Source organism: Macrobrachium nipponense, chromosome 6, assembly GCF_015104395.2.
Source record: "Macrobrachium nipponense isolate FS-2020 chromosome 6, ASM1510439v2, whole genome shotgun sequence".
Taxonomy (NCBI): Eukaryota; Metazoa; Arthropoda; class Malacostraca; order Decapoda; family Palaemonidae; genus Macrobrachium; species Macrobrachium nipponense.
The window spans coordinates 33,100,390-33,127,889 of NC_061108.1; the positions used below are offsets into that span (position 1 = coordinate 33,100,390).

The 27,500-nt window shown below is 34.6% G+C and overlaps 2 protein-coding genes across 2 annotated transcripts in view; one reads left to right on the forward strand and one right to left on the reverse strand.

Moving 5' to 3' along the window:
- The window catches only part of LOC135216485 (uncharacterized), a 105,507-nt gene extending 78,047 nt beyond the window's left edge, over positions 1–27,460 (reverse strand). The window contains exons 1-3 of the mRNA XM_064251855.1: positions 27,361–27,460; positions 24,306–24,505; positions 23,231–23,293 (exon numbers count right to left, since the gene is read on the reverse strand). Of these exons, the coding sequence (XP_064107925.1) occupies positions 23,231–23,293; positions 24,306–24,505; positions 27,361–27,460 (363 nt within the window). The remainder of the gene's footprint in view (positions 1–23,230; positions 23,294–24,305; positions 24,506–27,360) is intronic.
- LOC135216422 (potassium voltage-gated channel subfamily KQT member 1-like) overlaps positions 1–27,500 on the forward strand; it is a 691,013-nt gene that overhangs the window by 56,267 nt on the left and 607,246 nt on the right. The gene's annotated exons all lie outside the window — the stretch shown is intronic.

Below are 27,500 nucleotides of genomic sequence, written 5' to 3' on the forward strand. Positions count from 1 at the left end.
TTCTGTTCAGTCTTTCACAAACATTTCTTCATGACGTCATTTTGCATTTAGCGAAAATAGGCTGATGGACTTCTTTCATGGAAATACCTTCAACGAATGATTTCCATTTACTTTCACCTACGAACTAAGGAAACTACTTGGGAAATTAAACATGAATCAACTTTTCTTTGACAGAGAAAGAGAGTCGCTATCATACATACATACACACACATTTATATATATCTATATATATTATATTTATATATATATATATATATATATATATATAAGGTATCATATAAACGTGATTCATAGACATATATGGAACTACAAAATGTCCCTTTAATATCTAATTCGCTCTACCTCGGAATTAATATGTTTTCATATATGCTTAACCGAGGGGGAATTTATTAAGCGATAATAGAATTGGCCATCGACAAGGCCAATTCTATTATCGCTTAATAAATTCCCCCTCGGTTAAGCATATATGAAAATATATTAATTCCAAGGCAGATCGAATTAGATATTAAAGGATATTTGTAGTTCGATATATATATATATATATATATATATATATATATATATATATATATTTATACCTAGCTTTTGTTAACAAGCCGGCAATGAAATATACATGAAATCTACAGCAAAAGTAAAAAAGAAAAAAAAATGCGTTCGTGGCGCAGTGCCAGGGTAGAAATTTTACTTTGAACATTTTTCTTTCTCACTAATTGTTTGCAACACGTTTTTGGTCATTCTGCCATACCCTTTATTTAAAGGGGAAATCACTGCCCATAAAACTTCCTTAACTGCGCTTCTGCATTCATTGCACAGACGGTTCATCTGTCTGCAGCACCCGCTCTCTCTCTCTCTCTCTCTCTCTCTCTCTCTCTCTCTCTCTCTCCTCTCTCTCTCTCTCTGAAGACATATATATGTACGTATGTATGTATGTGAGTGAGCCTTTCTCTTTTTGAGACATCCTAATCCTTGTAACTATCTCTCTCTCTCTCTCTCTCTCTCTCTCTCTCTCTCTCTCTCTCTCTCTACGTATATATGAATATATGTATCTATATATGTGAGTGAGCCACTACCACTACCGAGGTAGAGGTAGCGTTTCCCTTCCCAAAGCGTTTCAAGAGCTCTCAAAGTATGATTTATGATAGGGCAATCGTGACAGGCAATTTCAGAGTATTAACCTTTGAGTCGGAGTCCCTCTTCATATTATTTTTTGAGAAATATGAAGGAAACTTTGGCCGGTTATGCTTTCTAATTTCTCAAGGACTTAAGGGGAATTTCGTGCCGTTGCCTTTGGTTATGAACGTATATTTCACAAAATTTATCCATTTTGTCTTTGGTTCTTAAATTTTGAAAATTTCATATTTTGTTTCACCATAAACTGAACCTACTCTTTGTTTCCAAGATTGAGTAATTAAGTTTATAATGAGTTATTCCTTATTGGAGTTTGTGTATTTTTCTTTTTCAGTCCTTATAACTACTTTTTTGCTGTTCATATATTCTTTAGACCATTGTGATACTAACATAAATAGCAGAACTTAAGCAGAGGTATCCGTTCTCTTTGATTATTTTGTTTTACTGAGATTTTGGACATTTTGAAATACATTTTTGACATTTGCATTTAGTTCTTTAAACATTGCCATTATTTTTGTTTTGAACCAGATTTAAATTATCATCCTAGCATGAATGGAGTCTAGATGAATTTCCCAGTGATTCTTAAGTCATTCTGGAATCTATTGTCAGCTCGTCGCCTTTTGTAGATTGTCTTCATTGCATGAAATGCATAAAATTTACTGATATGTTTTCCTTCTTTCTGACAGGTATGTGGTGTTGTTGATCGGTAATTAGCGTTAGTAACATTCACAGTACTGGTGAGTATAATATGGGTTTATTTAATCGTATTTCTCTCTCCTCTCTCTCTCTCTCCTCTCTCTCTCTCTCTCTCATGATCTTCTCTCTCTCCTCTCCTTCCTCCTCCTCCTCCTCTCGCTCTCTCTCTCTCTCTCTCTCTCTCTCTCTCTCTCTCTCTCCTCCTCCTCCTCCCTTCCTCCTCCTCATCCCTCCTCTCCTCCTATCCAAATGATATTCAGACAATCTGTTTTTGAAGCCAGTTTATTTATTTACGTAACGACACCCGGTACGAATAAACGATTATTATAGCATCTGTTAATTTTTCTTATCCGTACTGTTTATTTAAACGTTAGAGAGGAAATTTTACAGCATAATAGGGTAGCAGAAATATGATATGTAGCTTGTTCATACACACACACACACACACTCTCTCTCTCTCTCTCTCTCTCTCTCTCTCTCTCTCTCTCTCTCTACTCTCTCTCTAATATATAATATATATAGTATATATATGTATGTATAGTATGTAGTATGTATGTATACGTGTTTATGATATATATAACCATTATATATATATTATATATATATATATATATATTATATATATATATATATCTACTTATTTCATAATATGCTCATACCTAGGTGGAAGAAGCCTGCCAAGACATCAAAGCAAGTGTAAAACTAATATTGATTTCTACTACTTCAAATATAAGTTCGGAATGAAGATGTAAGTGCACTGCAGCAAAAGAAGAAGAACAACAACAACAACGAAATTTGCCTGTCTTATTTATTTTTCCTTATGTTTATCTCTCCTCACGCCGTACTATTGGTTACCCTACCCTACTTGGCAGCCTTTCAAACTATTAACTTTGAGTCATCCTCATCAAGCGTCTCCCCCGCCCCTTCTCCCGTCCCTTCCTCCAGCAACCCACACCTCCCCTCTCTACCTGTGCATTGTTAACTCTATTATACCTGCCTGTTACCGGACACTGAAAGTGACAAATGGGTAGTAGAACCGACCGTCCTTGCACCAATGGCGCGCAGAACTTAGAGGATCGCTCCAACGCCAAGCGTCCTCCGCTCATTCTGCAACACTTGTGACCTGACGCCCATGCTGCCGTCTCTCCTTGTAAACACGATCGTTAAACCTATGTTAGGAAGAGGTTTTTGTTGTTGCCAGGCTCTTCTCGTTTTCACTTGTTTATTGGCTCTGAATATTCACAAGATTATTTTTGCTACATTTTTATTTTTACTGTTCCAGTTTATGTTGATAATGATGTCTCATATAGTCATCATCATTCCGTCATCATCATATTGTCACTTGAAATGTGAAGATTTCCTTTTAGTTATTAAGATTTTAAGATACGCTCGGTGGAATTACTTCTTGCGTTTCTTTCATCAAGGTTAGAGTGAAATATAGGTATCCAGCGGTGTGTAAAGGTGGCATTACCATGGTCAAGCTTTTGTATCCCTATTGATTAGGAGCTTTCGTTCAATAAGGTATACGCACGTGCAAGTATGTTTTTTGGAGTTGGGTGTATGATACTATATATGTACACTATGTACCCGCTTATTATATCACTGAGAATAATAACCAGGAGTATTCACGTTGCACGGTCTTACCCCCAAACAACTCTAAGATCTTGACGTGTCTAAATTAACAGCAAAATTGCCAGAGAGCAACTATGATAAACAAATGCTATGTAATTGCCATCACAATAACCTTTTTAAATTTATCAATATGAAGTACCTAAGCAAACAGCGAGAAGGCAACACAACAGTCATTCCCATATACTACACATAACTTAAATCGTGGATACACCCCCTATGCAGAATAGTTCCTCAGGTTTAGCTGCTTCAAACAGTTAGACAGGAAATTCATCAAAACGCGGCAAACTTCCATACAGAAGCAGTGCCATTCACTTCAGTCTTCAACTTGCTCTCACACATTATGGAGATCTAGGACATCCCTATCCAATACTTCTTCCATGCCACCTATCCAGCACTTTCCAGGTAAACACTTGAATCCTTCCTTTCTTTTACGCATCACCACATTCCCAACGATTTCAGTGCTTCATATGCCACAAATACCTTACAGACAATTCATTGCAATGACCTTACCTTCTTTTTTCTTTTCACATGCGAGTATGTGGGCGACAGATGATAAACTCGCGCCGCCGCTTGCGCACACACACATTTACTGTCTCACACCTGCCGACAGAATTCTACCATAGATCTTGCAAGGTCAGCAAGCGCGTAATTAGGTGGCTTCATATCATCTGTTTCTTTCGTAGTATGTCCTATAGGGCTCCTAGCTGCTGAATTGTCTTACAGATTCTCCCTTCTTTTCTTTCGTGTTTAGAACCTGCTCCCAGCTTCTTGTTTTTATCTGGTCTGGGCTCGATGAGGTTATACCATTGCCGATTTAATCGACCTCGACTGGAAGATAAAATTAGATCTGTGAAGTTTCGTATATAAGTCGTCATGTATTATGCGTGTGAAGCCAGGCATGTCAAGTTCAAAAATATATATCGGGTAAAAGGCAAAAGGAAGCCCTCTCTTTGACCTCTATTGTTATCGACTCTTGTTATACCTTAGAACTGTTTTTTTTTTTTTGTATAAGTCGCAGGTTTCCTTACGTAATGAGACATAAGATTCAAGTTACGAGAGCATTTGAATAAAAGTCGCGACAAAACATTCTTTTTATATGTCATTCATTTCTCACCCTCAACATCCCACCCCCTTGTCTTCCCCGCTTCCGTTTTTTTCCGAGGATTTGGCCCTATTTTGCATATGAATTCCAAATCCTGACAAAAAGAATCTCCGGGAAATGGCATGTCGTTACTTATTCAGAGTTCGAGACATCTCTACATATCCATCGCCTGGCAAGGGATATGCTTCCTTGTCGTGAGAATTACGGTGTTTTCCTGATCGCACATGATGGAAGTGTGTGTGTGGTGTGTGTGTGTGTGTGCGAGATTAGAGAGAGAGAGAGAGAGAGAGAGAGAGAGAGAGAGGATATTGAGTAATATTTCATTGTCAACCGGTATATTATAGAATTCTGAGAGAGAGAGAGAGAGAGAGAGAGAGAGAGAAGAGAGAGAGGAGAGAGAGAGAGAGAATTAAAGGATATTGCAGTTCACTTTTAATGTATTTATGAGGAAGATAAAGATTTATTTAGATATTTTTGCCGCCTGCTTTATTGCAAGAATATGAATATCAGAGAGAGAGAGAGAGAGAGAGAGAGAGAGAGAGATTATTAAAGGATATTGAGTAATATTTCACTGTCAACCGGTATATTATAGAAGAATTCTGAGAGAGAGAGAATTAAAGGATATTATAGTTAATTTTTAAAGTATTTATGAGAAAGATAAAAATGTATTGAGATTATTTTTGCCGCCTGCTGTATTGCAAGTATATGCATATCAAAGAGAGATAGAGGGTGTGGCGGGGGGATATTTAAGGATACTGAGTAATATTTCATTGTCAACCGATATATTATAGAAGAATTCTGAGAGAGAGAGAGAGAGAGAGAGAGAGAGAGAGAGAGAGAGAGAGAGAACACATCTTGTCCAGTCCTATTACGAGGGAGTTGAAGATATATGATCTCGAAAAGTGTCCGACCTTCTCTGCATAAAGCAGAAGCCTAAAACGTAAATTTTGATTACACGATTCCTTTCATTGCACCACTTATGCTCAGGAGGCTCGTGCCGTTTTGAGGACGTACATAAATAAGAAGAAATAAATGTTTGTAAACTGCGTTTTCAAGCTGTGTCAAGGAGCTTTCATAGTTTAACGTTGTTTGTGTTTTGTCGTGTCATCGTTGTTTGTATAGTTGGGCCGGGGGGGGGGGGGGGGGGGGGGGGGGGGGATGAGAGCATTCTTAAGATATTGGACTAAATGAGGAGGAAGTTCGAAGGAGTGGCTTTGAAAAGACGCAAGTGACAGTCCCTGTTAGTTCTCTCCTTGTAACTGTTTAATCAGAATTCATAAGCTGCGTTTGAAATAAAATTCACAATTATCATATCCAGTAAAAGCGTCATAAACTACATAAACGCGCGTTTATATTTATTTATAATTAATTTGAGATACTTCGTGCATTTATTCATTAAGGAACAAGAGTACACTGGAACGCGTGCGCGCTCGCACACATATTTTTTAACGGAGTTCAAGAGGTAGATTAGTAGTATTTTTTTAATCTTATATTTATTACTATTTGTATACGGTCCATCCCCATTGAAGAAATATGTGCAAATGCGATGCAAATATTTTCCGTGATGTACGAATAGTGCTTATCACTCTACTCAAAAACTTCATTATTGTGTGGACATTTCTCTCTCTCTCTCTCTCTCTCTCTCTCTCTCTCTCTCTCTCTCTCTCTCTCTTCTCTCTCTCTCTCCTCTCTATCTCTCTCTCTCTCTCTTCTCTCTCTATCTCTCTCCTCTTTCTCTCATCTCTCTCTCTCTCTCTCTCTCTCTCTCTCTCTCTCTCTCTGGCACAGTGTAAGCGGCCTCAGTTTTCAAACTGAAGGACCCGTGTTCGATTCTAAAACCAGACGAGGAGGGCCGAATGGACTCGTTCCTAAAAATTCAGTATGCCTCTCTTGACCTCAGCAGTGAATTATTCCCAGATATTATTTGGGCTCCAACTAGGCAGGAGAGACAGGTGGAGAAGGATAAAAAAAAATTAGACGTGATGAGTGTCTGTTGCTACAGAAAAATGGACGCCATAAAAAGGTTCTGTGTTTTAGGTGCTCAAATAAATTAATAAATGTTTGACCTTTGTGAAAGCTAGCGTTGCAGATAAATGATTTCATTTTTTCGTATTTCCCTTATACTTACCGCGACGTTGGACGAGACTATGAAATTCGGTAACACAAAGGAAAATAAAGTTTTGAAACGACTTCTTTTAATGAAAAGCAAACTTCATTCCAGTCCAGGAGCAAAGTTTATTTTTCCCGGTTGGAGCCCGATTTTATTATTCTTTTGTCAGAGAGAGAGAATTTGTGAAAATATCTTTCTGTACTGCTGATGAAAGGGGCGTTTTCAGAAATAGTAATTATAATCTCCAATAGCCTTTGTTATACCTTTGTCTCAGAAACTAAATTAAAGCTCTGGCACAAATTTATGATTATTAATATTAGTATTATTTTAGTGAAGTAGAGTCTTCCATAGAATAGGGAACATGTGAAAATATTGGAAAATTAGACCAAAGAGAACTGCAATACATTGCATATAAGAACGTAGGTAAACAAAAGAGAAATTAATGTGTATGAAATATAGCTCTAGACCTAAAAGCCAAGTTTTGGTGTTTGTTATTTTTCCACGGGTATTATTTTTAGCTTTGGTGTCTGCAGAATATACCGTAGGGCAACATCGGTATTTGAGGAAGGTTTCAAACTGCATTTTGAATGGTTTGTTTGTTATTGTGTGTGTCTTTGTAGTGGCGTGCCTGGAATGTAAAACAAATTGACCCTGTTATTTTATTCACCTTTTCAACTGTCTGTAATTTCTTTTTTTCTTCATTTATTAATACACACACATGTTGATATGTATACTTGTGCATGAGTGTCAATACTTCAGAAACTAGAGTTCATGTCCTGTTTTTACTTTGAAAACTGATTTTCATATAGTTGTGGTGCTTTTGTAGAATATTCTACAAACAATGTTTCTCTTAAAACGACGATCTTTTTGTGTCACTTTTGCATCTTTTAATTGTTTCTATATAATTTAATATTTTAGATAAAAGTCTTACATTTTGCTTTAATTTGAACTACCCATTTTAACATTATACATATTTTCGGAAGTAGTAAATGATAGTGTGAAAAGCGCGCCTTTTTAAAGTTAAACATATATCGAAAATATTTATTTTGTTGATAAACCTAAATTTTCGGCTTTTATTTAAATTTTTTCTCGTTGTTACACTTCAAAACTATACTTCTACTAAATTGCATATATACTATATATATATATATATATATATATATATATATATATATATATATGTGTGTGTGTGTGTGTGTGTTGTGTGTGTGTGTGTGTGTGTGTGTGTGTGTGTGTGTATATATGATACTCGACACCCTGGAAGTAAATGGCTTAAAGAGTAGATCTGACCCGTTGACTCACGACATCGTGACTTCCACACAATGTGAACGAAAAAAGATAAGTCGCGAACAGCCAAAGAATTCTTGAGAAAATTGTCCTGGAAATCTGTCAGGAAAAATATGAAGGAGGTGAAGTTCATTCATGTTCGAAGCAGTATGGGGCCATTTATTGGTTGAAAAACCTCTGATTTTACTCTTAGTGGAATAGCGTCAGACCTTAACCAGATACGTGAACAGCATTCATCGCCAGGGCGGATAAGTCCCACATAAACCTGTAAACTTTGTTCAGAATAGACACCTTCTGACACGTACAAAGCGCTATTGCTTTTTAAACGGTCCTTCCGAGATGCTTCTATATATTTCTAATCCTGAAAGGCTAAATGACCGTGGAGTTCAGGTTTCACATTATCAGATCATATTTCGTGGGTAGTACCAGCATGGGGTAGAGAGAAAGGAAGAGATTTTCTTGGGCGCACCAAAACAAATCGCGTGTGACCTGGCTAATTCAACTCTCGGTTAATAGCATCAATGATGATTAATGGAAGTATAGATCATGGCATTATATCAAACAAAACCCAGCTTGTGAGTGTATGTTGATGCGAGCGTGGAAATTAAGCCGTCGTTTGTACATTTCTTAAAGACGCGACAAATTTTTCAGTGATGCAATTCCGTGCTTCAGCGACACCGCAGATTGAATTCTTCTCCTAATTCCAACCCTCGTCCCTCAGAAATTAGATTCCTTTGATAAAGATTCAAACCCTATTCTTCTTATGTTTTCAGGAAAGAAAACCCATTCTTACTTCTTTCGTACTAAAACTAATTACTGTTTATGATATGCATGAATTATTACTAAACAGGTAAAAAGGGTTTTATGTACTCCAAAAAACCGTATATCAAATAAAGAAAGAAAAAAAAGAGCCAAGAAAAGAGAGTACCTGGCAAGACCGCAGAAAACTGTGAAATATTAGCAAGTGATTCAATTTTCAAGAAATTTTCTTTCAGTCTTATTTCTTTGCAATGGTAAGCGTAATTTTCATGAAAGGAAAGTTGGAAAAATCACCTTTAACACACGCTGATTGCTAGCAAGACAGCTAAACCAAATGACCTGTCCAAACGTTATGTCACAATTCATCCCTAACTTGTGTATTTTTCTTTTTCAGTCCTTATAAAAGAAATGGCATATGCAAGCGTTATGAAAGCTATTTCTTAAATTCCTTTGTATAATGGGAGTTTTTTTTTGCGCATTCAGGAACTGAAATAGAACATAGTGATGCGGTTGCAATATATTCCTTATCAGCATGAATATATATGAATGAAGCATCCCTTGATTATCATGACCAATCCTGTATGGAAATTCTTGCCTATTGTTGAATCTGGGTTAGCTTTGCTTGGCTGAGTTGATTGCGAATGGAAACTGAAACGGCCAAATGGAAATTTCCTTTTGAATTTAAAGCAGTGATAATGCGAAGCATAAAAGCACTTACTTGAAATTGGGATTTTGATTAGAAGCCTTTCGTTCCATATTGGGATTTTCCCCAAGAGATTTATTTTACGTTCTGCTTTACATACGTAATCCTTGACTTCCTGTAGTGTACCAAGATGTAAATAGTGTTATTTATGATATTTCCTTTTTGCATTAATCTTATAAGCGATCATTTATTTTAAGTTCGTGGTTTTAATTGTGTTTTTTCTACGTAAGATGTTTCTCTAATATATCCAAGGAAAACTACTTTTTAGTCGAATTTCTCGACTTTTTGGCTATTTCTTTCTAGGGAATTAAGACTGCTGGATATGCATGGTGTAACACGCTTTTCTGAACTGGTATCCGCGAAAATAAGTTATACTTTTATGTTAACAGTGATGATATATAATATATATTAATATATATATATATATATATATATATATATTATATTTGTGTATGTATGTATGTATGTATGTATGTATGTATGTATGTATGTATGTATGTATATCACATATATGTAATGTCAAGAATTATTCAAGTGTTGTTAACATTACGTTTTACTGTAGTAGAATAGTATGTAAATTGTCCTTATACCTTCTGAGAGATTTCGTGATTTTACCACTGAAGTACCCATATGGTCTCTATTTGGCCTTTGGCTTGAATTTTAGAATTACGTTTCATGACTTTTAATGGCTGGGATTTCCATATAAATGGGCTCTGATGGCCAAACGAGTGTGGTGTTCTTTTTATTTTAGATTTTTATTTTGATCGTTCATCCTCTGCTGGATTTCAACAAACTAGCGAACACACGTACATATATACATACATACACACAAACACACACACACACACTCACACACCTCATATATATATATACACATTGTGTGTGTGTTGTTTTCCGGATGTATACATGTTCTTTCATAGAAAAAAAAGTTTTGAATTTAAGGATAGATAACTTCTTATTTATGATTGGTAGCAGATATTTGTTATTATTTGCTTAATAATGGTGTAATATATCACAATTTTATGTCTTAGTTGTTTTCATTCGTTATGGTACTCTTTTTTTCTTTATTATTATTTTTATTATTATTATTATTATTATTATTATTATTATTATTATTATTATTATTATTATTTCTCAAACATGTAAAATCATCCCAAGTGGAGAAATGTCATAGATCTGAAGATCCGCCCCATTATTGTCGGAAAAGAGATGAAGCGTTGAGGAGAAACGCTCCTATTTTCGACTAAGTTCTTTCCCATTCCAACGATATTCTGTGAAAAGGGAAAGAAGCCGAGGCGGCCAGAAAAATCTCGAGGAAAACTTTAGCATTTAGTTAAACTCTTAGGGAATTCTCAGCTGAGTTTTGTAATGGTACTTTGGGACGATTCCAACTTTTCGGATAACACTTGTTTGTTATGAAGTGTTATTTTATAACAGGTTTTCAGATTGCTTTCCTAGAGCCTCTGTACTACTCCTTATGAGACGAGATAGTAGTTTAGAAAGAAGGGGAGGAAAATAGAGTAAGTTGTTTACATTAAGCTTGCAATAAGTGGCTGGGAGTGCATATTTTTATTTTTATTATTTTACCAACCTACAGACGATTATGTAAGACTCATGTAAAATGACGATTTAATGTATGTTGAACCATTAAGAAGGCTTATCAAACAACCATTGAATTCAATATTCATATTGTTTCCATTCCTTTTGGCGATGGTTTCCAGCAAATCCTGGAAAGTGGATTATGTTCTTCATAAACGTAATGAAAACAGTTTTCACACGACATCAAATACCCGACTGTATTCTAAAGTCTATTGAAAACGTCCCCGTTCCTCCGCCCTACACACACACACACACACACACACACACACACACACACACACACACACACACACCACATTGACACGGCAGCTAAAACTAATCTTCCATAAAGGGTTTTGTAGAGGAGACTGAAATAAAAATAGTAATTTTTTTCTGATCCTGGAACGAATGTCATTTAAATTTCAGAACACATAGGGTGCACTCTCCTGTAAAGGAGTAGTAGCTACCAGCGTCAGCACGAGTCGAGAAAAGGCCTTAAGGCTACCAACTCGTCCCTACCGTCTTGCTGGGCTACTTTAGGCCATATACCTTTGGGGCTGCCCCGTAAAGAAGAGAAAGAATGCGTTTTGGTGGTGGAGTGTATCTATAAATGGATCTATTTATATATATATTATATATATATATATATATATATATACCTATCTATTTAATTGGGTAATATATATAATATAATAATAAATTAATTTTTTGAATTTTTTTAAAAACTATTTAATTGGGTAATATTTTTAAAAATATATATATATATATATATATCTATATATCTACTATATATATATATCTCAGGCGATAATATCTTATATCTTACATCAGTGTTTCTCGTTCAGGAGAAGTCCGTGTACATACACAACACACATACACACACACACACACACACACACACACCACACACATATATATATATATATATATATATATATATATATATATATATATATATACTATATATATATATATATATTCACATACATATAAATATACATATTGTATGTAGTGTGTGTTTGTGTGAGTGTGTGTGTACACGAACCTCTCCTAAACGAGAACACTGATGTAAGATATTTTCGTCTGACATTTTTTTCTCCAGAAACTTTTGGAAAAAGTCACTTGACATTTGTTATGTCCGACCATCCTTTTTCCTGCTCTCTTCCTGTCTCCTGGAAAACAAGTGTGTTATTCTCGCCTATGGGTTGGCGCGTGTATGTGTATATGTGCGTGTAGGTGTGGCTTCGTTGACGACTTTGTGTGCACCTCTGGGTGTGAATGGGCCGTGGGGGACTACTTTAGAAAAAAGTATGTCAAGGTAAAATGGTGCAGAGAATTTCAATCTCTCTCTCTCTCTCTCTCTCTCTCTCTCTCTCTCTCTCTCTCTCTCTGATTGTATTTGTAGTATTCTCTTTACATTGTTTATTTTTATAGCTTGAGTACTTCCATTCCGTGTTTGTTAAGGTAAAAGAAAAATTGTGTGAAGTGGTGTCTGATCATTCTCTTATTTTTCCCCTCTTCCGCAATTATTATTGGCGTTTTCCCCCGAATTTATAAACAGCCAATGGCTCCTATTGTTTAAGAGAAATAATCAAATGATAAGGAGGAAGAAATTGAACCATTTTTATTTGAACGTAATAATTAAGACTGAGAAGGAACGAATGTGTAGCTTAATATTATATCATAATTTTTATGGCCATACTGATGTCGCTTATGCTCACTGTTGATTTTGCTTAATTTTATATTTCTCGTCTTTTATACTTGCTGTGTTAGCAGTACGTATTTATAGAACATATATTAAGATATTATATGTATGAGTATTGATAATGTTTGATAAGTTTTGGATTAAGAGTTGAAGATACGTTTGAGAAGATTCATTCAATCTACATTGAGGGAAATATGGCTGATAATTATGATCAAATATTCCAAAGGTGAAATTTAGTCCAACTTTTAAATTAGTCACTTACCCAGTCTAATTGCTTTCGATATTCATCGTTAACAGAACGTTTTCTATTTTTCTTTTATCCTAAAGGAAATCTAAAGGTAGTCACAGCATTATGACATTTTATGAAATATGGAATACAGTGGTAGCTACAACTAGTGGAACAGCAGTGTGTGTAATATAACTTGTGCTGAAAGAAAATTGAAAAATTGACATTTGATAAGAAAAACGAGTAAATGTGAAGATAATCTTAACGGCAGGGCAAATACTATCGCAAAAGCACAATTGCACACACGCACACACGAGTGTATACATACACACATTATTTATGTATGTATATATAAAATGTGTGTATATATGTATGTATATGCACACATAAATGTATTTATGTATGTATGAAAAGGGGCACTCTCCCTGCATTTACGTATGTGTTTGGACACTGGCGCAAATTCTCGACTAAACCACGGAATCCATGAAGGGCTGTGTATCCCAGCTTTTCCGTAAATCTCTTGGATTTTCTTGCTCCAACATTTTACCTGAATAACGAATGAGCCTTTTTTTCCCCGCAGTCACTCAAAGCGCACTTGGCTCAGTCATCAGCATATCAAGATTTTATCCTATTTAATCGTGGAACAAATTGGACTCGGATTTATTCATACAGAGTACATTTTTTCCCTTTATATTTTACTGTTAGTGAAATGTAATTTTTTTTGTGTGCTCAGAGTTTTTGTTAAATTTTTTATCTGTTCTTTCGAGTTGTGAAGCATATTTAAGCATATTTAACTTTGATTATTGTTTACAATACAAGCTATTTTATTTTCTGAAAAACACAAAATGTCTGAAGATTTCCTATGTGTACGAATATCATTCACATGACTGTTTTGCAAGGGGTATTTCCAATGTCGCTTCCCTCCTCTCATAATGAGAAGTTGACCGAAAATTGAACACTGAAAATAAATAGAAATCTTCTTTTAGTTTCAGTGTGTGTGTGTTTGTGTGTATGCATGTGGGTGTATAACTTCTATCATTGGAATTAATGCATGATGTAAAGTATGAACGCAGTATTGCCTCAAGAAGCGTCTTAGAATCGGCATTAATAAAGCTAACAAATGCAAATGATATGAATTTAAAGTCCAGGCTGATGTGGCCCCGACTCCATTTTTCGGGAAATTTTCGAAGATTTAAAAGAAAAACTTCAAATAGTTGGTCATTCTAGCTAATGCTCTTAGCCTCTCTTTGGTAACTGCAGTATGTACTAGGGTTTATCCAAAACGTTTGTTCTTCATAAGAAGAAACAAAAACTATTATATATATATATATATATATATAGTTTGTTCTTCATAAAAGAAGAACAACCACTATTATATATATATATAGATATATATATATATATTATATATATATATATATATATATATATATATATATATATATATATATTATTAACCTTAGTTGTTACAATAGGTGAAGGAATAGAAAAAGCGAATGTTTCAAGCACAGACCCTAAACAAAAGATAAGATTATTTAATAGCAGTTTGTAGATTAAGTTTGTAACAGCACACTGGTACACGCCGGATGCTTAAGATAGCAAATACAGAGTGGGTTAACAAAAGTGAAGTATACCGAACGGTTTTCGGTTATTAGCGGGTTAAAAAACTTTTTGTTTTTTTCATCGGATATGAAAATAAAGAGGTTCATGAGAAAATAGAACTGTTAATAGAAGATGCAAATGAAATGATGCCTGACGGAGTGACAGATCTGAAACGCCGCGGAAGAATGAAAGAAAAATGAAGCTGGTGAAATGAATTAATAGCTCAGAGTATGTTGAGTGAAAATAGCGAAAGCTTGAAAAATTGTATCCATTAACTAATTGGTAAAAAGGTTAGTGCTCTTGAACAGTTGGAAGTTGTTTGATCACAAGGAAAGAGTGGAGGGAATGAGGTGGTGAAAAGAGTTTTATTCGGAAATGTTTTAGGGAGGAGGAGGAGATAGGGACCTTTGAAGTTCAAAGAGAAGGTATGGAAGAAGTACTGGAACGGAGGCTCTTAAAGTATTTTGGTAATGAGAGAATGTGAAAGTCATTGTACAAAAAGGGATGGAAAAGCAGCTGATGCGCTTTTCAGCTAGGCATGTTACACTGCTTTTCTTTGGAAGTTATTCCTTCATGGATTTCGTCACTGATACTATAGTTAAATTAAGAACGTTATAATTATTAGATTTTTCGCTATATTTCTTCTACAGCTGTCTGCGCGCGAACATGTGTGTATGTATACTATGTTGCACATGATATATATTTGTTTATCATTCATTTTTTAAATATATTGCCTATATGCTAATGTGGTCGGGAAATGGCAGTTTATATATTGACTTTTACCCCATTCCAATTTTAAAGATTAATTTCGCATACTTTGCATGAGTACATCTTTCAATTATTGCGAATATTTCAGCCTCACGGTTCTGGTAAATTTAGTTTTACTCGGTGTAGTGAGTTCCCGTGTTCTATATTTTTAATAATAATATAATAATAATAATAATAATAATAATAATAATAATAATAATAATAATAATAATAATAATAATAATAGATAAATAGAGAAATAAACCCAAAAGTTTTCATTTATCCTATTACAAGAAATGTTTTTTTTCGTGGCGTCTTATATCTTTAAAACTTCGCCGTCGTTATCAGTGTAATCAACATCATCATTATAGTACATGCATAATATGGTATGTTTAACTAGATCTTCATCGTGAATGACAGTGACCTTCGTCTTGGCTGTCACCTTCATTATTGTCATCATTTATTCCAGTGAATGATAATTATCTGTTATCGATGATGTCTCGACCGATACCAGCCTTGGGACTAACACTTCAATAACGATTTTGCCCTCAGCATTACTTTGAATGGCATTTCCTCTCTCTCTCTCTCTCTCTCTCTCTCTCTCTCTCTCTCTCTCTCTCTCTCTCTCTCTCTACAAATACGATTTATTATTACCAAGGACTTAAAATCCACAAAATAGTGCATAAAAGCTGAAAAGAAGGCACAGAAACTAGTGGGATACATAAAGAGTTAGTTCAAATACAGAAACAAGGAAACGTTGCTGCAGCTCTACACATCAATAGTTAAACCGTATCTTGATTATGCAGTACGGTTTTGGTCCCCAACACTAAGAAAGGACATAAATAGATTAGAAGGGGTACAAGCAAGAGCCACAGAGTAGCCACAGAGTTAATTCCATCCAACAGGCAAATAGATTACCAAAGAAGACTAGTGAGCCTGAACATGTATGGCTTAGAAACACGACGATCGTGAGGACAACTAATAGAAACATTCAAAATACTGAAAGGCACAATAAAAGTAGACAGTAACCTATTTACGTTAAATGAAAACCAGACAAGAAATAATGGATGGAACTAGAGCTGAAGAGATACAACACATCTCATTGCCGGAACTTCTTCACATACAAGATATATATATGTGTGACACATGGAATAAACTACCACCAGAAGTGTAAGAGTTTGAAAGTATGTTAGACAAAATCATTAGGACACTGAATGAACAGTAAAACCTATTCCTAGAGATAAGTGAGCACACGATGTTTTCCTCGGATGGACGTTTAAGTCTCTGAGACATCCTAATCCTTGTAACTCCTTGTAAATCTAGGTAATGGTTGTCCACATGCTATATTATTATTATTATTATTATTATTATTATTATTATTTATTATACTTACTTACTTATTTACTTACTTTACTTACTTACTTACTTACTTACTTACTACTTTCCTTATCTAATCTCATGTCTCAGGAAATGTAAGATTACGCTCAATCTAATTTTTATATGTTTTATTGATAACCATTATATACCAAATATTGTCGTACATGTAGAGACTGACGGAACTGGCTATCTAATACCTCCTTTAGTAGACCTAAAAAATGGGTGATTGCCTTCTAGTAGTTGTTTTGCTATTAAGTTGTAGCATAGATCACGTCATTTCTTTGAAACATTTCCAAATATATTCTTGTTGATGTTGTTTATTATTTTATGCACTTTATGCACAGTAATTGATACGATGCTCTCTCTCTCTCTCTCTCTCTCTCTCTCTCTCTCTCTCTCTCGCTCTCTATAATATATATATATATATATATATATATATATATATATATATTTATATATATATATATATATATATATATATATATATATATGTGTGTGTGTGTGTGTATGTATATGTATATGTATCAAAGACTACTTGAAAAGAGGACTACCGACTCCGCTGCTCGGGTCCTCAAGGTTGGGTCCCAAACGGGAATAGCGTCCACTTTAAAGAAACGCTCTTTTATTAACTTTATTTGTTGTTTACTTAAGTTTTTTATATGATATTTGATTTCCAAAAAAGGAGTTTTTTTATCAATATTTTCTAATAAACATCATGTAAGTATTATTTTGTTATCAAAGCTTAGGGTAAAAAAAAATTTTGATTTTTTTAGCTCTAATTTTAATACATGAAATCAGTAGTTGTTAAATAAGATGCAATATCTTGTTATATAAGAAAGATAATAATATGATACCAATATAGGCAAAAATATCTATGACAAGATAAGAAAAACAAATAATCGTTGATGTAGCAGGACTTGATAAATTTACGAAGTATTTTAGTTCCAAGATATAAGAGAAATAAATCAATGCAAAAATACTATGGAAAAATAAAGAACACATCTAAATTCATATTTTCAGTTATCCATTAATCCTAATTTGAGGGGTTTTCTCGTCGTCTTAAGCAACCTAGTTCGTGTATACCTTGAACAAAATATTCTTAAGAGATTGACGAGCTCTCTCATGTTTTGCCAAAGATGAATCAATCATTTCTTAAAGCTTAGCCACGCAATTTCCACAATATTTTCTCGACTCACTCAATTTCTCAAACAAACGGAATGCACTGCGATCAAGAACACTATATCTAGTGTAGGAACACAAAGGTTACCACGATTCAGTTCTTCTAAAAATGCACTTGAAATGTTAACTTCACTTGCATCTGTTACCCCATATTTATTAATAAGATAACCAGCAAGAAAAACCACCTTTTGTTTCAATGGATCTGAGAAATCAAGTAATTCTCCAGTGTTGCAAATTTGGAAATTTGCAACACTGGAGAATTAGGTACTGTGGAAAATACGTGGCTATTCCCGTTTGGGACCCGACCTTGAGGACCCGAGCAGCGGAGTCGGTAGTCCTCTTTTCAAGTAGTCTATGATATATATGTGTATATATATATATATATATATATATATATATATTATATAATATATATATATATATTATATATCATATATATAATATGTATGTATGTATGTATGTATATAAAATATAAGTAGTATATATAAACATATATGTGTATGTATAGCTAGTTATATCTATATATATATATATATATATATATATATATATATATATATATGTATATAGTATATATATATATATATATATATATATATATAATATATATCTGTATGTATTTATGAATATAAATATAAGTATATATTTAACATGTATGTGTAGGTATATCTCTCTCTCTCTCTCTCTCTCTCTCTCTCTCTCTCCTCGTCTCTCTCTCCTCTCTCTCTCTCTCTCTCTCTATATATATATATATATATATATATATAATATATATATATATATATATATATATATATATATATATATATATGAACATACGTATATATATGTAGTCCCTTAGGCTTAATGGTTCTTGCCTTGCCTCACTAAAGCAAGAGGCCCGAGACGACCTCACGGGTGAGGGGAGGAGGGGGAAGGGTGTCGGTGGGCAGAGGAGGATTTCGACCGTTTCTTGAAATATCTTTTATACCTCTGTTGACCTAATGAAAATAAATAGATAAAAAATAATAAAATAAAAATAAAATTAATAATGAAAATTAATATGTAAATATAAAAACACAAATATGCACCTGGTGGTAGTTCCTATATTTTTTTTTATAATTGCAAAGACATAACAAAAAGACTTGCTAAGAAGTTATCTATTTTGAAAATGTATATGCTGGAATATTTTATATATATATATAATATATATATATATATATATATATATATATATATATATATATATATATATATATATATATATACATTCTAAATTAAATGAGTGGATGAAATAGTGAAAGAAATGTTAAGAGGGAAGTAACTAACGTCTACCTCCCTATCCGGCCATGCTTTTGTTGCCTTTAGAAATCCTCTCCGACGTGTAGTGCACTGCCCGTGCCTCCCTTTTGCTTGCGTTCTCTTTTGATGGATCTGGTGCTTGTTTCATGCTTCCACAGCGCTCAATGTTACTCGTTTTAGTGTATGCATTTAGGGATTGCCGTCAGCAGTGCTTAGCTCTCCCAGCGTGTATAGAAATACCGGCCCAGGAAACTCTCCATTTGTTTACTCTTTTCCACTTGACCGAGATTATTTTCCCATTATATTTCACCAGACCGAATTATTTTTGCATTACATTTCACTTTACCGAGTTTATTTTCCATTATATTTCACTAGACCAAGATTATTTTTTCATTATATTTCACCTGACCGTCCATTTTTCCATCAATTTTTTCACTAGACGGGGGGGTTTATTTTCCATTATATCAAGGAAAAGTGAACTTTTCATATCCATATCTTTTGCGCGGGGGTTGGGGGGGCGGTGGTTTGGCGCGTGGGATTTCTTGCACAATTTTGTATGTAATAGATTTCAGTAAAGATATAATTTTCATTTGACTGATTAAAATGTTGTAGAAAAAGTTTTCTTTTTATATGTGGTATACTGACTTCTCATGTTGCTTACTTATATGAATATTCATATTGTACTCATATGGGCAATGCAGTTGTTTAGTTTTCTCTTTTGGTGATATCCTTTCATTGCATCATCCATCACACACACACATGTTTAGTAACATGTATATATAAATAATATATAATATATAATATATATATATATATATATAATAAATATATATATAGTATATATATATATATATAATATATAGATATATATATATTGTGTGCGTGAGTCTGTGTATGTGTATGTTCATGTTGTGTTCGCTTAATTTGTAATACCATACCCTTAATATCCGTAGTACGCACTCGCGTATATGAAAGCTGTATTTTAAATTTTGGTCTTTGGCGCTAAAAGTGCAGATTTTTTGCCATAAATTATTTTCATGTCTGTAAACAGGAAATGATTTCATCCCAAACGACGGAACACTTTTCAATAAACCGATGATTATGCATTTTGAAGTATGATTCGAGAATGGCTCGGAGTCATTTAAATGTATGTTACTGTAAATATGAGAACCAGATATTATTATTATTATTATTATTATTATTATATTATTATTATTATTATTATTATTATTATTATTAACGTAAACACATTGATACATATAAAATAGTTTTGCCATTTGTGAATCAGAAGAATAGAAAAACAGTAATATAAAGATCGAAATACTACTGGAGTAAAGTGGATCAATGAACATAAATGCAAAAAGTAATAGAAATTATGGGTTTTCGTACGAAAAGATTTAGATTAGCGTCTCTGTTACAATCCGCCCTAAATTATGAGTAATTACTTTAATATTGTAACACACAAAGCGAAGGGACAGAGCGCTACAAATTTCCATTGTCTTTATCGGCATAAAATGGTAATTCGCCGGCCATTTTGGATTCGTGGAGAACGAGGATGGGTGTAATTAAAGAATCCCGCGCGTCTGTATGACCAGTATTTTACGGAGAGAGTGTTGCCATATTTCTGATTTTGCTTTACGTTTTTGACTTCAGCTCTTTTTATTGTTTTCATTCTTCATTGCTTAGATACCATTTTTACTTTCCTCTGCTGGTTCCTCCTCCTTTTGATAAAACATAACAGTATTCATGAATATTCTCTTTCCTCCGATTCCTCTCTTAAATTCGTTCTCTTATCCTTCATTGTCGTGGTTGGTGTCTTAGCTTTCAGAAAGAGGCCGAATGAAAAAAGGTAGTGAAGGCATGAAGCTCCGTGTATTGGGAGCACACCTTACCATGCCGCATATCTTCAAAATTACGCTTCAAAATTGTTATATAAACAGATATCATTCCATTTCCCTCTGTTTCTTGCAATAGATTTTGTAGTCCTTTTACAGGTTCTTATTGATTTGGGTGATCCTCATTAATTCATTTTTAGAGTTCTATTTTACTTTTAACTTCTTTTTTAGATGCCATTGTTTTCCTCTAAGCGCATTCTACCTGGAGGTTAGCTTTGCTGTCCTTTTCTCTTCCAAGAATTTCGCTGAATATTTTAGACTGTTTTTCCACAATGATACAGGGCGCTTTTCCCCTTTTCTTCTTTCTGAAAGTTCGGCAATTTTATTTTTGATTAATCTTCTTGTCATTTTTTTTCTTTTATTTCTCTGTTTCTTTGAATTTGAGGAAGATATTCTTAACCTTAAATGTTTCCGTAATACTCATTTTTGCAAATCATTAACTTACCATCTCACCGCTGCATATTCATGCAGTATGTCACAGTGCTTTTAATCTTGATAGATGTCATATGAGTCCGCCTCTCTCTCTCTCTCTCTCTCTCTCTCTCTCTCTCTCTCTCTCTCTCTCTCTCTCTCTCTCTCAGTTGACGTCGCAGCACCATTGGAATGTTGCTAACTCTGTGGTATATTTATTCGTGCCAGTTCGCTACACAGTTTACGTTTCCTGGGCAGTTTTATGTCCCAACACGGCAGCCTTGTCTATAACTTAAAGCCAACCAGCAAGTGTAATCCCCTTGTAAACAGAAAGCAAGAAGAAGCGCGGAGAGTTCATTCGCTGGAAAAAAATATTTGCAATATTCCTTTCAGGAAGATTTTGTCAGACATAGGAAGTGGGAGGTAGCCTGTGCGACGTAATAAGTTCGAAGGTATTCTTAGGACTTGCAATTGAATTCATTCGCCTTTGCTTGAAATGTTTATGATATTATGAATATTTTTTTTCTGGTTATGTTGGTAGGAGATATATATTGCACGAAATTAAATTACATTTTTCTTGCCACTAAAATTCTTAGGAATTCATTTTGTTTCGATTTGACTTTTTATATATTGACTTGTTGCTGCCTGCTTTACGATTGTCTTATGCCATTTTACTCTCTTGAGGATGATATTCTCTTAAATAGGCGAGTAAAATAATTGACTTTTGGGGAGGTTTCCAATCAAAATTTAAAGTCCATTTCAGAAATCTAAACCATTCTTCTCTCTCTCTCTCTCTCTCTCTCTCTCTCTCTCTCTCTCTCTCTCTCTCTCTCTCTCTCTAAAGATGCATCTGGTTATATGACTCCTTGACGTCAGTTCCCCCTTTCCATTTGCTCTGTCATCGTTGAGATAGAGGATGCATCAACTCAGACATCCATTTGCAGTTTCCAATTGGTTTTCATACTTGGGGTCTGCAATATCCGAACGGAATTGCTTCGCTAAATAAGCCAGGTGACTCGGACATTTTAACTAGATTTTACTTATCATTATTTATAATATATATGTGTGTATGCATATTTAATTGATGTAAAAAATTAAATGTACAGGGCCTATTTTTTTTCTATTTATTAATGAATATATATATTATCTATTTATAGGAATATATATTATATATATAATAATATATACATTATATATATTATATATCACTTGAATACTTCCACTTCATATATATATATATATATAATATATATATATATATATCTATATATATATATAATATATATATATATATATGAAGTGGAAGTATTCAAGTGATATTTTAAGTAACAAGTCATAAAATCCTAAGGACGAACGCTGCGTTCGTTTGGAAAGAACGGAAACTATTATGATTTCGATGATTTTAGCTTTACTTGGGTATTTTTCACTCATAGTGTATTCGAAATGAATTCGTGATTGTCCTTTAATATACGTGGATGTAAAGAAGTTCCTTTTAAATTAAGTGACTGTCTCTAGCAATGAACTTTGTACGAAATTCAAGGCTTAGATCAACCGGACCATTTTTATTCCCGAAATGAATCTTAGAATTTTCTACTGAAGACTCGAAAACTTGTCTTGTGCTAGCCACTAATGAGTAGGATTGATTGATTAAGATAAATGACCGGAGTTTTAAAAAAATGGGTTGTGAGAGAGAGAGAGAGAGAGAGAGAGACGACGCCCAAATGCTAGACTGTAAACGTAGTGAACTCTAAAGGAAAGGACTTCCATGAGGACGCTGAGGACTGGAGTGACATCCTATTAAAGATCCTTTACATTCCCTCGACCTCCCCGTTCCTCCTCCGTGCAAGCAATATCCCCTTTGGACGGTAAGGATTCCTGCGTGAGAAAGGCTAGGGAAAGTTAAAAGAAATGTTTAGTGATGTATTTTTTCCTATTTCATCAATTTAACTCTCTCTCTCTCTCTCTCTCTCTCTCTCTCTCTCTCTCTCTCTCTCTCTCTCTCTCTCTCTCTCTTTCAAACAACCCCCTCCCCCTGTATTCATGCCTGCCAAGATATGAGGCCAATTAGCAGGAATTTAAAAATTTCAAACTTCTGTTGTTTTCAAATGATGTTACAATGGGCTGTTTTGGGCTTCATCCTAATGAGAATTCCCTTTCGAAATTAAGCAGAATTTCGATTTTAATTGAGTCTCTTTTTCGTGTTTATTTTATACGAAGGAAATCCTAGAAACGAAGTTACTGTTAAAGGCAGTTTGTTTTTCCCGTTCGAACTCACTCACTGATTCAGTATCGTCTCTCCTCTTCTCTCGTCTCCTGCCTTTCATCTTCTCTTCTCTGTTATGGAAACTCTTTCTCTCTCTCTGCTTACATTAATATGCCTATTTACAGGTTCCCTGATAAATCCTCAATAAACATACCATAACAAGTCCTGTCTGCTCAACTCGATCAGTGATGGATATTTGTTATCTGTTATTTCTGTAAGATATACTGGGAGTTTTCTAAGCATGCTATTTCTTCTCGCATTTCTATTGGAGATTCCGATGGGAATTGCTGCTGAAAGCATATATGTAATCTAGATACAAAGAATATAAGACAAAAAGTAGAGAGATATTGAAAGAATGAATATTAATCCCAGGTGATGGGATTTTCCCCTTAGCCTTTTAAAATAGGGAGGATTACTTGGAAAATCTGGAGCAGAAAAATTAGAACTCTTTCCAAGAGAGGAAAAGAACCTATTAACGGTGCTAACGAAGTCCGCTGCCTCATACTGTTAATTCATTTTTATTGAAAGGAAACTGGGAAATAACCTTTTATGCAGGAATTTCTTTTCTGGTAGACCCGTATTTCTGTAACACTTCATGGAATTCGATGCTCAGTTGCATCGCACCTGATTCACTAATTCCGTATCAGATATACCTGTGATGTACCAGATACGCTTTTCCTTACCGGATATATCTTTAGCATCCGTGATGCAGCTGCAGAGGACGCTGAGAGGATCATTGCAAAGCCCTACAGGACTGGGCTGGAGGGGGGGCGTGTTGTTGCTGATGTCAGGGCACGAGGCATTCGCTATGACCGGTCCACTGCCTGTATCAGCAATTCATTTCCATCATTTTACCGTTCAGTCAGTTTCAGGTTGCTTAAATCTGCAGTGATCACATGCCGACCTCTTATTACTAATCCGTATTGAAAGGGACAAGCGTAGTTAGTAATTCAAGCATAGAAACATTAACTTAACTGTGTATAACCTGAAGAGCGTTCATTCATTGTCAGAGTCGCATACAGTAACTAATCGCTTTGCATCATATAGAAACAAGCTTATTGTCATTAAATGAACGTCGATGTCCGCCTTTACATTAAACAATGTTACTGTCCATGAACCCAAAAGTAGCAAATTTTGTACATTCACGGAATACCGTCAGATCACTATGCATTACTGAACTATTACGATGGCGGTAAGTTGAACGGAGAACAGCCAGTCATCTATTTCCACTAAACAACAACCAATCCTCGTACTTGAAGTTGGCCATCGGCTTACCGTTGTGTAAGAACAGCAGTCATTCCCCGCCGAGCGAAGAGCATCAGATCCTACTTCAGTAACCGAACAACCGCAAAATCACTCTCTCCTCGGCTCGGAGATTGACAAATACCCCGATATTGCCAAAGTTATGGACACATCCACCGTTCCTGAAGTTACTCATTATACTTATTGCTAAAGTTGGCAACTATAGCGAAAAGCTGAGCAACTGATATATCATTGAGAGAGAGAGAGAGAGAGAGAGAGAGAGAGAGAGAGAGAGAGAGAGAGAGCAGAAGCAGCAGCAGCAGTTATATGGATATCAGTTAAGGAAAATTCGTTTAAATACTTTGTATAATGTATATGAGTATTCAATTATTAAAATGTAAATCATCAATAGATAATGCGTTGTCTTTTTAACCATATACACGTAATGAACCAAAGTGACTCAAATTATATATATTTACACACACACACACACACACACACACACACACATATATATATATATATATATATATATATATATATATATATATATAATATATATAAGAGAGAGAGAGAGAGAGAGAGAGAGAGAGAGAGAGAGAGAGAGATTTAAATCAAATTTAAACTTTTCTGTAGTTTAAACCAAAAAAAGAATTTTTTGGGATATACAGCTTTACAGCTTTTACTTATAATCAATTTCGTTTTATCTCACTCTTCACATTCTAACCTCTTCTCTACTAGGGTGACGCAGTGTGTGTAGGAGTGCTTGACGTGCACCTGATGAAACTTTTGTTGATGTGAATCAGATTGACAGTTATGCGGAGGTTTTAATCACATTATCTCTTGTGTAAAACAAGAGATAAGGAGAGAGATAAAGAGTAGAGAGAGATTCTGGATTCCAAAAGATACGGGAACAGATCGGAATGAGACGATAACCTATTTTTCCCTCGTCAGTTTCAGAAAAAGGGGAAAATACCGATAACGCTCTCTTGGAATAGGTGATCATCGTAATTAACCATAATTTCAGAAGGGAATTCTCATTAAAAGAGAACCAAAATAGCGGCCATTGCAGGAGCGGTTGAAAAAATTAGAGCGCTCCCAGACTTTTAGATTCTCAATAGCTTCCTTGTTTCGGTAATAGAGAGAGAGAAGAGAGAGAGAGAGAGAGAGAGAGAGAGAGAGAGAGAGAGAGAGAGAGAAAACGTCACTTCATCTTTAAGTTCCTTCGCAGAGTTAACCGGCCCGGGTTGACGCAACGATGATTGACATCAATGGAAAATAATATAGTTTCATTAGAAGGAGAGGTCTATTGGAAAATAGTCTCAAAAACTGTATGATACACGTGCTTTCTTTCCCCAGTTGCTTGCTCATATATCATTTTCTTGTTTGTTTCAGAGTAGATATCACAAGGGTATTAGTATGCCCATGCCAAGGACTTTACATTAAATAAAATACTATAGCACCGGAAAACTTAGTGAAACCCGGTTTTGTGCCCTAAAAGATCTCATAGGATAATGGTCACCAGGAACCAACATCCCTTATTAGTATAGAATTGTATAGCACAATTTTGTTGAGCTTAAGTGGTTTCACTTATCATTTTTTATAAATATCCTCTCTCCAAGGATCCTTGGTAGTATTATTATTATTATTATTATTATTATTATTATTATTATTATTATTATTATTATTATTATTATTATCTTGCCTAACTTCAATGTTAATATGTACTGAATAAAACATTCGATATTTGACCAGGTCTCGCTGAATATTGATTCGTCGTAAAAGTGATTTTCCAGTTTGTCCGTAATATATTTTATCACACGTTGTACAAGGAATTTCAATATGAAATTTTGAGGGATGTCGCATTCCTTTTACGTATTACAAATGCCAGGTACTCGAGGCTGCTTTAATTAAGCAGACTATCATAACAACATTAATTAGTTTTAAGCTTCATGAAAACCAGAAAGGATGGACCACATCTTTTGGATTTTATTTTATTAAAGAAGTTGACCGCTCATTATCTTCTGAGCTCAGCCGAAACTTTATATTCCCTGGTTGCCCGTTATTTAGAAACTCCTCGTAGAATAGTTCTCCTGCGTGCTAAGATAACCATTATTGTTCACGAGGCCGCGGACCTACAATGGAAAGCCGTAGAGATTCAAGAAGAGGAAATGTTCCCCCTTGGCCCAGCGGTATATTATTTATGTCTCATCTTATTCCTATTGAAAGTTATTGCTGTTTCAGCACTGTTGATTCTATAGAGTAACTTCCCTATTTTTTCTTTTCAAAGACTTCTTATTCCTGAAATAACTGGTACAGTGTGTGATGTGAATATTTTTTGCTTGTCGCTAGTGAGGCGATGAGTAAAGGTATTTTGTACTTATATCAAATTAATCTGAATCTCATTAATTCCTGATTTGCTTTAACTGTCATTTACCTAAAGTAGCTCTTACTTTATGAGCTATTTGGTAAAAGGACGAAACGCAGTGTATCTGTGGAGATGCTACCTGGAATATAACTACCCGGAATAACTCCATGGTGGTCTCTTAGTTTCATTTGTATGACATTGCCTTCTTA